This window comes from Onychostoma macrolepis, chromosome 14, assembly GCF_012432095.1.
Source record: "Onychostoma macrolepis isolate SWU-2019 chromosome 14, ASM1243209v1, whole genome shotgun sequence".
Classification (NCBI taxonomy): Eukaryota; Metazoa; Chordata; class Actinopteri; order Cypriniformes; family Cyprinidae; genus Onychostoma; species Onychostoma macrolepis.
In genome coordinates, this window is record NC_081168.1 from 27,959,360 (window position 1) to 27,972,611 (window position 13,252).

The 13,252-nt window shown below is 43.7% G+C and overlaps 1 protein-coding gene across 20 annotated transcripts in view; it reads right to left on the bottom strand.

Annotated features, from left to right (window-relative positions):
- limch1b (LIM and calponin homology domains 1b) overlaps nt 1-11,968 on the bottom strand; it is a 299,726-nt gene extending 287,758 nt beyond the window's left edge. For all 20 annotated transcript variants that reach the window (XR_009274143.1, XR_009274142.1, XR_009274145.1 and 17 more), the window contains exon 1: nt 11,700-11,968. Coding sequence is in view for 6 of the 20 variants with exons in the window: in XM_058797791.1 (XP_058653774.1) it covers nt 11,700-11,810 (111 nt within the window). In the remaining 14 variants the exon portion in view is untranslated. The remainder of the gene's footprint in view (nt 1-11,699) is intronic.
- Nucleotides 11,969-13,252: the final 1,284 nt, after the last annotated feature.

Sequence of the window (13,252 nt, forward strand, 5' to 3'; positions counted from 1 at the left end):
ACAATGTTATAAGCATGAGCGTGCAATTGGTTCAGCGCTTGCCTGTGGTTGTCACAGTTATGTAGAAAACAATAGAAGTAAACATCAAAACATAAAAATGTAACATCACAAAAATAGCATAGTTGATCTTCAGCCCAGACACGTAGAGGGCCACCCTTGGGCAGAGGTTAGGCTAGCACTTACACCCAGGGTATGGTTCATCTTTATACTACTTCTTCTTCGTCCTCAGTTGAGGAACTAGAGTCTCCATCACTTGTGAATGTTTGTGACTTCCAGTTGAGTGCATAAGGCCAGCCCTGGTAATGTACATTTTGGTTGCTCTTTAATTTCCATTTCTCATCGTCTTGACATCTTAGCATTTCCATTTGCTTAGCTGTGGCTTTGATAACTAGTGACCTCAGCATTGGAAGTACACAGCAAAACAGTAATCCTCCTATCAATACTGCAACTCCTAAAAACATTCCTAATTTAGCTAACCATGCTCCCCATGCTCCTAACCTTAGATCAAACCAAGCCCACATTTTATTATCTGTCCCAGCATTAAATTTGAGTTCAATCCTTCAATTTGGTCATTACTTCAGTGAATGCTCCTTCTGGAGCAGTATTATTTGGTATAAAAGTACAGCATTGATCCCCAAACATAACACACACTCCCCCTTTTTCAGCTAACAAATAATCCAAAACTATTCTGTTTTGCCATGTCATTCTGCTTGTTGCATCCAATTGCTCTCCTAAAAGTGCTAAGGCTTCATCATTGTAATTAATATATCTTTGCTGGTTGTAATATATATAATTGATCCGTTCTGTATTTTTATTTTGCGTAATCCAAATGAATATTGATTCAAACCCTGATTTAACTTCATCTCTTGCAAGGTATACCTCTTGGTTGACCAGTTGAATCTATATCAACTTGCAGGGTCTTTTTCATAGGCTCTTCTCGATCTGGATTTTTCTTCTCTTGTTGCTTCCTCTTCTAGAGAGATGTGACTCATTTTATGTGTCAGCATAACCCTAGTACATAATCCTGACCATTTTTCTGGTAATGTTGTCAAGAGGCCATATTCTAATCCACACATCCACCATATGTCTGCCAATGCAATATCAATGTCATCAAATATAGGTGGTGGGCCTTCTTTTATCACTAAATAGTCATCTTTACTTCATGGTATTTTCCATATCTTGCTACATTTCCCTTTAAATCTTCCTATGTCAATATTTCCCTTCTTTTCATAACATTCAAATTCCTGATCTGCCATTAATTGTATTTTTCCTTGTGGCTTTTGTATTTTTATTTTCTGTACTATTGGCCATTTACGGGTACGTATGCACTGTAATTCAGTTGCTTCTCTGTAGTTTGTTGTAGACTGGAGAAACTGGCACCAATATGGGCAAAATGCCATTTTTTGGGTACAGTTTCTAAAGACATTTATCTCTCTGCCTCTTTCTTTATAAAGCATTTCCCTCCCATTCTTACTACATCTAATCCCATTGCATTAGATAGTCCTGGACATTTCTTAAACCATTCATCATGAAATATGCTGCAACTAGAACTGTGTATAGGTATTGGTACAATATATAAAATTGGTCTTGCTTCAAAGCAAACTGCAGTTTTCCCATTTCTCTTTTTCTGCTGTGTAATTTACCCATTTATACCAATTGTTGTCTTCTGCCTTTTCCCATAATATATCTGAATTGCCCATTTTCTTGTAAGTAATGTTATAATTGTCATCTACAATGTGTCTATTTTGTCTAGATATTTTTTCCTCCTCATCTAGTTCTTGTTCATTTTGGATTAAGTTAAAGCCACTGCTAGATTCATTTGAGGGTTGAAAAGTCAATTCTCGGGGAAGTCTGGGTGCTGTTGGTTATCGCTTGTGTTTGCCAAATTAGATGCATTAGGCATGTGATGATCATCAGATGTGCTGTCAGACTTATTCGTTCTCCTCTCCTGTTTGTCTGACAGGAGAATGTTTGCTCCTTGTACATCTGTTTTTGAGCTTTCATCAGTTTGTACTTCATCTTGTGTCACTTGTCTTTCCTCGTCCCTTTCTCTTGAATTATTGGCTTGCCTGTTTCCTTCTGTTTCCGTCCGTACTTTGGGAACTTTAGTACAGTGGTTTAGATGATACCAGGTTGTACTTCCCTCCACTTGGACTGCAGTTGGAGTAGCTCTCGCTACTTTGTAGGGTCCCTCTCTCCTGGGCTCATTCCACTTTCTCCGGAATACCCTCAGGTATACTTGTTCACCTGGAACAATTGGACATTCCGGCTCTGTTTCCTCACAGGGCTCTTTTCTTGTTTCCTGTAAATAGATAGTTTTATGTATGGCAGGTAATTTCTTCATATATGATCGAAGTTCCATTTGCAATTGCTCTAGAGGAGGTCCTTTGTAGGGACCTCTACAATATGGCACAGGCATGGGTCGACCCGTGAGCATTTCATGCGGTGTTAAGTGCATGTTTCTGTTAGTTTGCATGCGATAGCTCATTAGTGCAAGAGGTAATGCGTCAATCCAGTTAAGTTTAGTACTTTGGCATATTTTGTTTAGTTTGGCCTTGATGGTTCCATTCAATCTCTCTACTGCCCCTTGTGCCTGAGGATGGTAAATGCACCCTAGTCTCTGCTTTATTCTTAATTGTTGCAGTACTTGTTTTACAGTTTTTTGTATGAATGCCGATCCATTATCTGAACTTATTTCTGATGGTATTCCAAATCTAGGAATTACTTCTCTTAATTTAATTACTGTTCCTGATCCCTGATCTGCTGATGGTACTGCCTCCACCCATCTGCTAAATCTGTCTATGATTACAAGCTTATACCTTTTACCTGGTACTCGCTTTATCATATCCACGTAGTCCATTACCAAATGCTTAACCCTCTGGGGTCGACAAACGCGTATATGCGTTTTGAGGCAGATTTTCCTTACTCTGCCATTTTTGATCGTACAGATAAGAGCAATACACCATTCGAATCTGTAAGGGGTCTACTTTTATTTGTATACACTCATAATAACAACTAAACTTTGTGCTTTTGAAGAATAAAGAAAGCAAACAGGGTGCGCTCTCTGTCTTCTCCGTCTCCGCGAACTGCTTTTTGAAACGCGTCACTAAAATGAACTGTAACTCAGCAAATACTTCACACAGAGACATGAGAAATATATATATATATATATATATATATATATATATATATATATAGAAAGCTTGACATGTCTACTGTTAAATGAAGTAAGTCTTACCGAAAACAAATATTCTGTGATAAAGTAATCCGTATGAAACCAAGGACATGTCCAGTTTTTCCGTCTGGTCTCATTATCTCTAATTAGGTCACGCCCACGCTGCTCGCGCTTTTGTTATTACAAATCTCCACGCGAGCCACATGTAAATGCCCACACCACCGTAAACAAAGCAGCAACGCATTCATCTCGGATACTTTTCAGTTTTGGAAGAACACGCTGTGAGGAATAAGCCTTGTATTTACCTCAGAAACGCGCTCCGAGGCGGCGGTGTTCACTGCGATTCTCCCGAGGCCGCGGTGTTCGCTCACGATCCTCCCGAGGCGGCGGTGTTCACTGCGATTCTCCCGAGGCCGCGGTGTTCGCTCACGATCCTCCCGAGGCGGCGGTGTCCACACGCAAAGCTCCCGAGGCGGTGCCCGCTCACGTTCCTCCCGAGGCGGCGGTGTCCACACGCAAAGCTCCCGAGGCGGCGGTGTTCACTGCGATTCTCCCGAGGCCGCGGTGTTCGCTCACGATCCTCCCGAGGCGGCGGTGTTCACTCGCGATTCTCCCGAGGCCGCGGTGTTCGCTCACGATCCTCCCGAGGCGGCGGTGTCCACACGCAAAGCTCCCGAGGCGGTGCCCGCTCACGTTCCTCCCGAGGCGGCGGTGTCCACACGCAAAGCTCCCGAGGCGGTGCCCGCTCACGTTCCTCCCGAGGCGGCGGTGTTCACTGCGATTCTCCCGAGGCCGCGGTGTTCGCTCACGATCCTCCCGAGGCGGCGGTGTTCACTGCGATTCTCCCGAGGCCGCGGTGTTCGCTCACGATCCTCCCGAGGCGGCGGTGTTCACTCGCGATTCTCCCGAGGCCGCGGTGTTCGCTCACGATCCTCCCGAGGCGGCGGTGTCCACACGCAAAGCTCCCGAGGCGGTGCCCGCTCACGTTCCTCCCGAGGCGGCGGTGCCCGCTCACAAAGCTCCGAGGCGGCGGTGTTCACTGCGATTCTCCCGAGGCCGCGGTGTTCGCTCACGATCCTCCCGAGGCGGCGGTGTTCACTGCGATTCTCCCGAGGCCGCGGTGTTCGCTCACGATCCTCCCGAGGCGGCGGTGCCCGCTCACAAAGCTCCGAGGCGGCGGTGCCCGCTCACGTTCCTCCCGAGGCGGCGGTGTCCACACGCAAAGCTCCCGAGGCGGTGCCCGCTCACAAAGCTCCCGAGGCGGTGCCCGCTCACGTTCCTCCCGAGGCGGCGGTGTCCACACGCAAAGCTCCCGAGGCGGTGCCCGCTCACAAAGCTCCCGAGGCGGTGCCCGCTCACGTTCCTCCCGAGGCGGCGGTGTTCACTGCGATTCTCCCGAGGCCGCGGTGTTCGCTCACGATCCTCCCGAGGCGGCGGTGTCCACACGCAAAGCTCCCGAGGCGGTGCCCGCTCACAAAGCTCCCGAGGCGGTGCCCGCTCACAAAGCTCCCGAGGCGGCGGTGTCCACACGCAAAGCTCCCGAGGCGGCGGTGTCCACACGCAAAGCTCCCGAGGCGGTGCCCGCTCACGTTCCTCCCGAGGCGGCGGTGTCCACACGCAAAGCTCCCGAGGCGGTGCCCGCTCACAAAGCTCCCGAGGCGGTGCCCGCTCACAAAGCTCCGAGGCGGCGGTGTCCACACGCAAAGCTCCCGAGGCGGTGCCCGCTCACGTTCCTCCCGAGGCGGCGGTGTTCACTCGCGATTCTCCCGAGGCCGCGGTGTTCGCTCACGATCCTCCCGAGGCGGCGGTGTTCACTCGCGATTCTCCCGAGGCCGCGGTGTTCGCTCACGATCCTCCCGAGGCGGCGGTGTCCACACGCAAAGCTCCCGAGGCGGTGCCCGCTCACAAAGCTCCCGAGGCGGTGCCCGCTCACAAAGCTCCGAGGCGGCGGTGTTCACTCGCGATTCTCCCGAGGCCGCGGTGTTCGCTCACGATCCTCCCGAGGCGGCGGTGTCCACACGCAAAGCTCCCGAGGCGGTGCCCGCTCACAAAGCTCCGAGGCGGCGGTGCCCGCTCACAAAGCTCCGAGGCGGCGGTGTTCACTGCGATTCTCCCGAGGCCGCGGTGTTCGCTCACGATCCTCCCGAGGCGGCGGTGCCCGCTCACAAAGCTCCGAGGCGGCGGTGCCCGCTCACAAAGCTCCGAGGCGGCGGTGCCCGCTCACAAAGCTCCCGAGGCGGTGCCCGCTCACAAAGCTCCGAGGCGGCGGTGTTCACTGCGATTCTCCCGAGGCCGCGGTGTTCGCTCACGATCCTCCCGAGGCGGCGGTGCCCGCTCACAAAGCTCCCGAGGCGGTGCCCGCTCACAAAGCTCCCGAGGCGGTGCCCGCTCACGTTCCTCCCGAGGCGGCGGTGTCCACACGCAAAGCTCCCGAGGCGGTGCCCGCTCACAAAGCTCCCGAGGCGGCGGTGCCCGCTCACAAAGCTCCCGAGGCGGCGGTGCCCGCTCACGTTCCTCCCGAGGCGGCGGTGCCCGCTCACGTTCCTCCCGAGGCGGCGGTGTCCACACGCAAAGCTCCCGAGGCGGCGGTGCCCGCTCACAAAGCTCCCGAGGCGGCGGTGTTCACTCGCGATTCTCCCGAGGCCGCGGTGTTCGCTCACGATCCTCCCGAGGCGGCGGCGCCCGTTCACAAGGCTCCCGAAGCAGCGGAGCCAGCCATTGCCCGTTCCAGGTTGGCAGCTCCACACACACTGCTGTGGTGGCCGCTGGTTCTGCCCTGGGTCCCCATCCCGCCGGCGCTGCCTCAGTCCCCAGGTCCCCCACCAGCACACGGACCTGGCCCCCCATCCCCCCCCCCTGTGTTTTCTGTTCGGCGCTCATTTGTCTCACCTATGTACCAGGTAATGCCTGTGACTTATGTCTGCCCTGTGCCTCGTGTATGTCTTGTTTTCAGTGCTTGTGTTTACTTTGGCTTTTTCCCCTTCGGGGTGGTTTCATTTGTGTTTTGGTTTGTTTTGTGATTTATAAATAAAAGAAACTCCATTTGCCAGCATTTGAGTCTTCGTCTCTCCCGTCCCATGACAATCCTTTTGAGAGATGATCTAAATATTTGTGAATTGGAAAAAGATAAAAACTGACAGGCTTGTGCTGCAGTTCTATCAATGTTTTGCCTACCAGGTCTTCAAGCCAATCACGTGACTGAAAACTATGAATTCTAATAAAAATAATCCAAATCACATGAAAATCACACACAAATCATATGCAGTCACAATCATATGCTTATTGGTCTCACGTTTCATGTGTAAAAATGTTTCTATGTACGTAAGCGGAAGTTTGTGGAATTCAGAAGGGACAGGGCAGGTTAAGAACATATGGCATGGTAATATCAGTGATGTATTTGCAGTGAACGATCTTGTCATAACAACAAATACACAGTTATTGACAGTGCTAGAAAGAGATTTGCATGTGCACCCCTAACAAAGGGGTGCATGTGTAAAATCAGAATTTTAAAAGTACAGAAATGACCAATTATGTGGGGTGTAACAGAAAAATAAGTAATTTAATGAATTACTATTAGCAGGGAGTAATAAGTTATATTATTACTTTTGAAAGTAGCAGTAATTTAAAAGTTACATTTCACTAACAAGCCCTTGATATCAATTGACAAAATGCTTGACAAAAATCAGTATTCGCTTTTGTTGTACAGTAGAGAACACTGTAGACGATTGCTGTAGCAAAAAATTGCTGTAGTAGAAGTCATATAGCTTTGGAAAAATAAAACTGCGACAAATCTGTAATCTAGGTTACAATAAATGATCTGAACCATTTCTATGCATTAGATCTTATTCTTAAATCTACTGTAGGTTTACAAGCACAAACATAGACCTACCCAAACCATATGCGAGCCATAAATCATTTTTTAAAACCGCTCCAGGGAATGTCTCCATCCACTCCAGCATAGTCCCACTCCTGATTGGCATCACACAAGTCGGTGAAAAAACACACACAAATCATCCTCTCAAGACTAGGCTCTTTAGGAGTGGCACAAGGCCCACATGGATACATGCATTTTTTGCACAGCCAAGCCTATAAAGTAAGAACTAACAAATAAAAGGGTAGACAGTTCTGAAGTGAATTCATACTGGTAAGAGCACTGCTTTACTCGTTCAAGTTGCTGAATGACTTTTTAACACTATAAAATTTCACCCATATGTTTATTTATAAACAACAACGGGTTAAGACTCATAAAATCCATTCATGATTTTTTTTTTCTTTCTCAACGGTGTCCATATGAGATGATCATCTCTAAACCTAAGAATATCCGTATGAGATGATCATCTCTAAACCTAAGAATATCAACAAACATATCTTATATTTGTAGTTTAATCATAGTTTCACTTCTGAGTAAATATTTTTTGAGTAAATCAGGATATCCTGAGAAAAAAAATGTTGGCAAAAATATTATTCATAGAAAATAATCACAAAAAAGTTTTTTTGACAGGAGGTTGGAGGGGAGGGACTGAAAAAGAAGAGGACTTTGTAATGTTAACGAAACAGGAAAATTGTTTAAGAGGCAGATCAAGTATATTGTAAACTATAGTATATTGTATGCTATTGTATTATATAAGTGTATATTGACAAACGAGTTTAAAGACACCTTTTTTCGTTTGGAAGTGATAAATTATTCACAATTGCTTACAATATTAAAGTCCCCATGAAATCTAAATGTTTTGAATGTTTTAAATAGTTTGGCTTTTAGTATGAATATGCACATCTTATGCGTATAGCCAGCTTATAGCTTATGTGCTCCAAAACAATGACAAGGTTCACATTTAGAATATATATGCATTCAAATTTCACAGTCACTCTATGCCACCAACACGGAGCAACAATTTTGACATCATTTGGCACTTCAGCTTCAAATCAGATATTCTGTCCAGTCAACTGCCATCTCAAATCTGAAGAGTTAAATAGATCATTTTATTTGTCCTCAGAGAGGAAATTCATTTTCATTCATTTTACAACTTTGCTAGGCTGTAACAAACACACACTCACATACACTGCCTATTTTTAAAGGGTTGGTTGATTGCTTTTATGGGGTGCAGTCTAACATGTGTTAATGCTTTGTTTTTGTTTTTTTAAAAACATATTATTTTTCACATAATTTACCTTTATTCTACACCGCTCTGTTCCTTCTCCTATGAATGCTCTGATGATTTCCTGGTGTTATGAAACCCCTCCCTCAGAAATACACAGTGCACTCAGATTGGTTAGCTGGCTCAGTGCGTTGTGATTCGTTAAACTGCCTAGTGCACGTTCAGAAATGTCACGCCCCTCACCTCAGTGGCATGTGCTCAGTGTTGTATTGTAAACAAAGGCATTGTCAATATTGCTTATCAATTTGCCTTACTGAGACCCAGAGAATATTAGTAAAGAGGATTGTGCAGAACCTGTGCAAGCACAGCTCTTACAGGATGTTTCAGAATGGTGTGTTTTTTTGTTTGTTGTTGTCTCATACTTTTAGATAGGCTGTTATTTGTAAATGGTACTGCTTATGTTAGATTCTAATACAGTTTTATCCTGATTAAAGCTTTAATAAAGCAGAATACATGATTGCACTGTAGCATTTTTGTAACAGAAGTGTTTGCCAGCAAGTATTGCTCACTACCACGGCAGCTGCGTGCACGTCTATGTTTAACGCTTTTCGTAGCTCTGTGAAAAATATCTGTCTGTCTATATACATAAATTGTATAACTGGAACACAGTTCACTGATGGAGCTGACGAGCTGATGAACTGAATCAGGTGAGAGAGAGAGAGAGATGCAGAGCAGTGTGTGTGCAAAACAGGGGGACGCAAGGAACAGGATTAAGAACCACTGCTTTAGAACATTGATTCTGAAGCTTGTGAATCCATTAGAATCGTTAGAAGACAGAATCGTGATTCATATATTAAGTTTTTCGTGCACTCCTAGTTTTAATGGCATGGCAACAACTCTTCCTCTTCTCTAAAGCAACGCAGCATGGTTCCTTTGTTGCATGTTCCAGAGAGCGGGGTTTACAGCCTTAACTGTAGGCATTAGACTGCCATAATTTTAAAAGACAATATCTCTGTTTGCATTGAATTTTCAGCGTTGTAACTTAATGCCATAAATCATTTTTTAAACTGCTCCAGGGAATGTCTCCATCCAATCCAGCATAGTTTTTTCACCAGTCGGTGAAAAACACACACCAATTATCCTCTCAAGAGGCTCTTTAGGAGTGGCACAAGGCCCACATGGATACATGCATTTTTTTGCACACCCAAGCCTACAAAAGCATTATGTAAATTTCAGGGTTTGTGATGTCACAACCCGGGAAGTAGCTTGTTGTAGTCCCTATGAGCCATAACTGTAGACATTAAACTGCCATAATTTTAAAAGACAATATCTCCGTTTGCATTTAACTTTCAGTATCGTAACTTTGCAGATATTGTTTATGCTCAAACAGCAACATTACACACTAACTAAAGTTAAAAAAGTGATATCACAATCACCCACCCCTTTAACAAAATGTGACGCCTTCTTTGATGTGCCCTGCCCTGAGTGGATCAATCTACTAACAGGGAATTTAAGTATAAATATTTGATGTTTAATTCATCACACACTAGTTTTGCTACAGATAACTATTATACTGTTATTTTAGCAACACCCTAGCAACCACTTAGAACACCTTAGCAACTGACTAGCAATGCTCTAGCAACCACCCAGAACAGTCTTTCTCAATTGTATCAGTTCTTTCTCTGGCGTCATCATCATAATCCACATGAGCTTTGTTGACATCAAAAGGAAATTCTTTTAACCAAAAAATCTTTGGTTTGGAGTAATGCTTGTGGATCATCTGTTTACATTTGTTTGAGTAGGTTGACATGGGCGCTAGATGAAAAATAAAATGAGACCCACCTTCTCCCTGTTCTGTGAAAACTTGTACAAAAAAATCCCAGTAACCACACATAATGGACACAAAAGCTTTGTTACACTGAGCTCCCCTTACAAAAGCCTCTAGCTGAGGTGTGTGCTTTTCAATAAACAGTTATTTGGGGCATCTGGCACTTGGATATGACCTGAATGCATTTGACATTGCTAATGATGAATTCTGAACATTTGGGTTTTGAGTACATTTCTCAAATGGATTAATGTTGTGTATATCTCTCAGCTCCAAGTAAGTAAGAAGTACCATGACATTTTTATGTACACATATATCCTGCTACTGATCTCAAATGGCCTGCTTCAGTTGGGTCATGATATGGCAAATGCTATTCTTCTCCCTAATGAAATCCATCCAATACAATATATATATAGCATATATAATAATAGCATTAAAAGTTAGAAAAATAACCAGCTAGTGTGTGTCATGTCTGCATAGACTGGCATCTCACATCTATGAGTTATGGAAGTCGTTGTGAACCATACAATTAGTGCAAAGTTAAAGGCATGAATTATCTTATAAAAACAGATTTTTCTTTTCTTTCTTTTTTTTTTGGAGGAGGGTGGTGTAAATCAAATCAAAATGAATGTTTAATGGCAACAAGTTGACGTTCAGTCGAGAGGCTGTCAAATTTTGTCATTTGCTAGTGAAGCCTCTCTTCCATTGACATCTATTCAAATTATCTGTCTTATCTGTCTTTTTTTAAAAGCCTTTAAAAAAATCTACCTTAATGCATTTCACAACACTTTTGCTTGTGATTCGTATTAAGCAGGGTCAGGATTAAGTAGGGTTTTACCTCAGCAAAGTCTCTGAGAACCTGACAATTTATGGAGAATCCAGTTAGTTTGCAGGTTCCTGATGGTTTCATTCTTGGTTTAACACCTAATTCTTCACCGTAATTCTTAAAGTCTTGTTGTACTTAATATATTTTCTTCTCAACCTAGTTTTGCATCCCAGCTGCCCCAATGAGCATTTATTCTCCAATGTTCACACCTCAATTTAGCAGTTTGTATTGCATCCTTCTCATGGGCATATAATAAATTTGACATTTCAGTGCGAGTTAAATCTCTGGTTCCCTGATAGGAGGGAATAAGACAGTACGTCAATAGTAATCTATTCATCTGGAAATATGCAACAATTCTGAATTCTGATTCTGAATTATGAAAGAAATCCCACTGGTACTTCTTCAAGATTTTTTGACAAACCTTAAATGAACAAGTAAAGTCAACACAAAAGTGACATTTTCAATAATTTCAATGCAATTGTAACCTTACAGTCTACATTGTGTTAGCTGGTTTGATACCATTAGGACTGGTTCGCACTGGGTAACAATTGCATTGACATTTGAAACCTATATTATGTCAACAGGTAAACACAAGTAGCCACACTAAACTCCAAGTACATTCTACATACACTTAACCCTCCATAAAACCACACAGCGGACATTGGAGATGCGCGTGTCCAGTTAAACCTGACACAAATGTTGCAAAGCTTCAGTATGAGTACGCATTATACAGATACACTGTATTTCCAAATAATGCAGTGCTATGACGTCACGCACCTCTATCCATCTCTGCGCCTCGCGAACAGCAGCTTCGGGCGCCGGTTCGGGATGATGATGATGAGCCTGCTGAAGAAGATGCCGTCCTGCATCCGAACCTGAACTTGCCATTTAGAAGTGTTGGCTTAATAAAAACCCACCTCACGCCCGATGAGTGACAGAATGTCACGCAACTTGCCAGGTTAAGTTATTTCAGGTCTCTGTTTGTGTCGTGACGCAGACAGAGCTGCGCTGCTGCTGCACTCGCGGATAAGATGAGAGACGTCAGAGCGCAGCCGACCCGCGGTGCGGCTGAATTAACCAATCACAACGTACCATCGCGTCCCAGCACGGCCCACCGGCCCAAACAGCCAATAATCTTGTGAGTTGAACTTCACTTCCCCAGCACCGCCCAGCCCACACGCCTACTTTACACACCCTGCTCTTTGGGCCTAATGTCATAAGAACTTTCTTAAATAGGTAATAAACACATTTTAAGACCATAAAAGATAATGTCAAAAATTATTTGGACACTTAAGTAACTGTAAATACCATTGCATTAGATTACAAACAAGCTTTAAATTACAACTTAACAAACATTATTATATTATATTCTACGTCATAAAATTTACATTACAAACAGTAAACCAACCGATTAATGTTTATTTTGTTACTGGTGATTGCTGGTTGTCCTTTGTAAACAACATCATAAAATCAGATGCTCATATACTCAGATACAATAAAGATAACTTTGTAGCACTGTCATAAAATGGACCAATAAATATTAGTTGCGTTTGAACTGATGTTACTAAATAAAATCGTTTACTAGTGATTCTATAAACCAGTGACTATTGTCATTTATTAACCTCTAATTAGATCTTGAACCATACAGTATTGCCATCTAGGGGATATTACGGGCTACTAACGCGTCTAAAAAATGAGCAGAGCTTTGTCTGGACGTTGTCTTTGATTGGTAAAACAGATGCGATTAGTTTGCATAAAATTTAATGTATTTTGCCACTTCTTGCCGTTATTAGAGACAAAATTATTGTCACCGTCGTAACACCAACTGTGTTGTCAAGCCTATTTATGGCGTGTTACTTTTTTAAGCGCTTATTAGTACAGACCAATAGTCGTGGTAACTGAATAATAGGGTGAATTCGGGTAATCTGGGACACCTAATCTCCAGTGTGTTTATTTCCTGTTCTAATAAAATTTAGTCAACAGGACTTTTACTATAATTTTAGCATGGATGTCATGTGACTGAAAGCACATGACTTCATGTGGGTGACTCCACAGAAAGGGGCAGGGCACTTGTCAATCAAGAAGCTCCCCTGGGAATTGCATGACAAGGTCAAAGGCATGGGATTCTGACTAGATAAATGTTAAGGACATAAATCTGTCATAAATAAGACAATGTTCCTAATTGTTGTCAAATTATGTTTGTGATCTATTCAAGCAACAAAATGTGTATTAAAGTGTTGAAAATGTGTTTTATTTTTATTTTTTATTTTTTTAACATTCTTTTGTTGTCCCACATTATCAAATATGATTGAGAATGTGGGACAGCATGC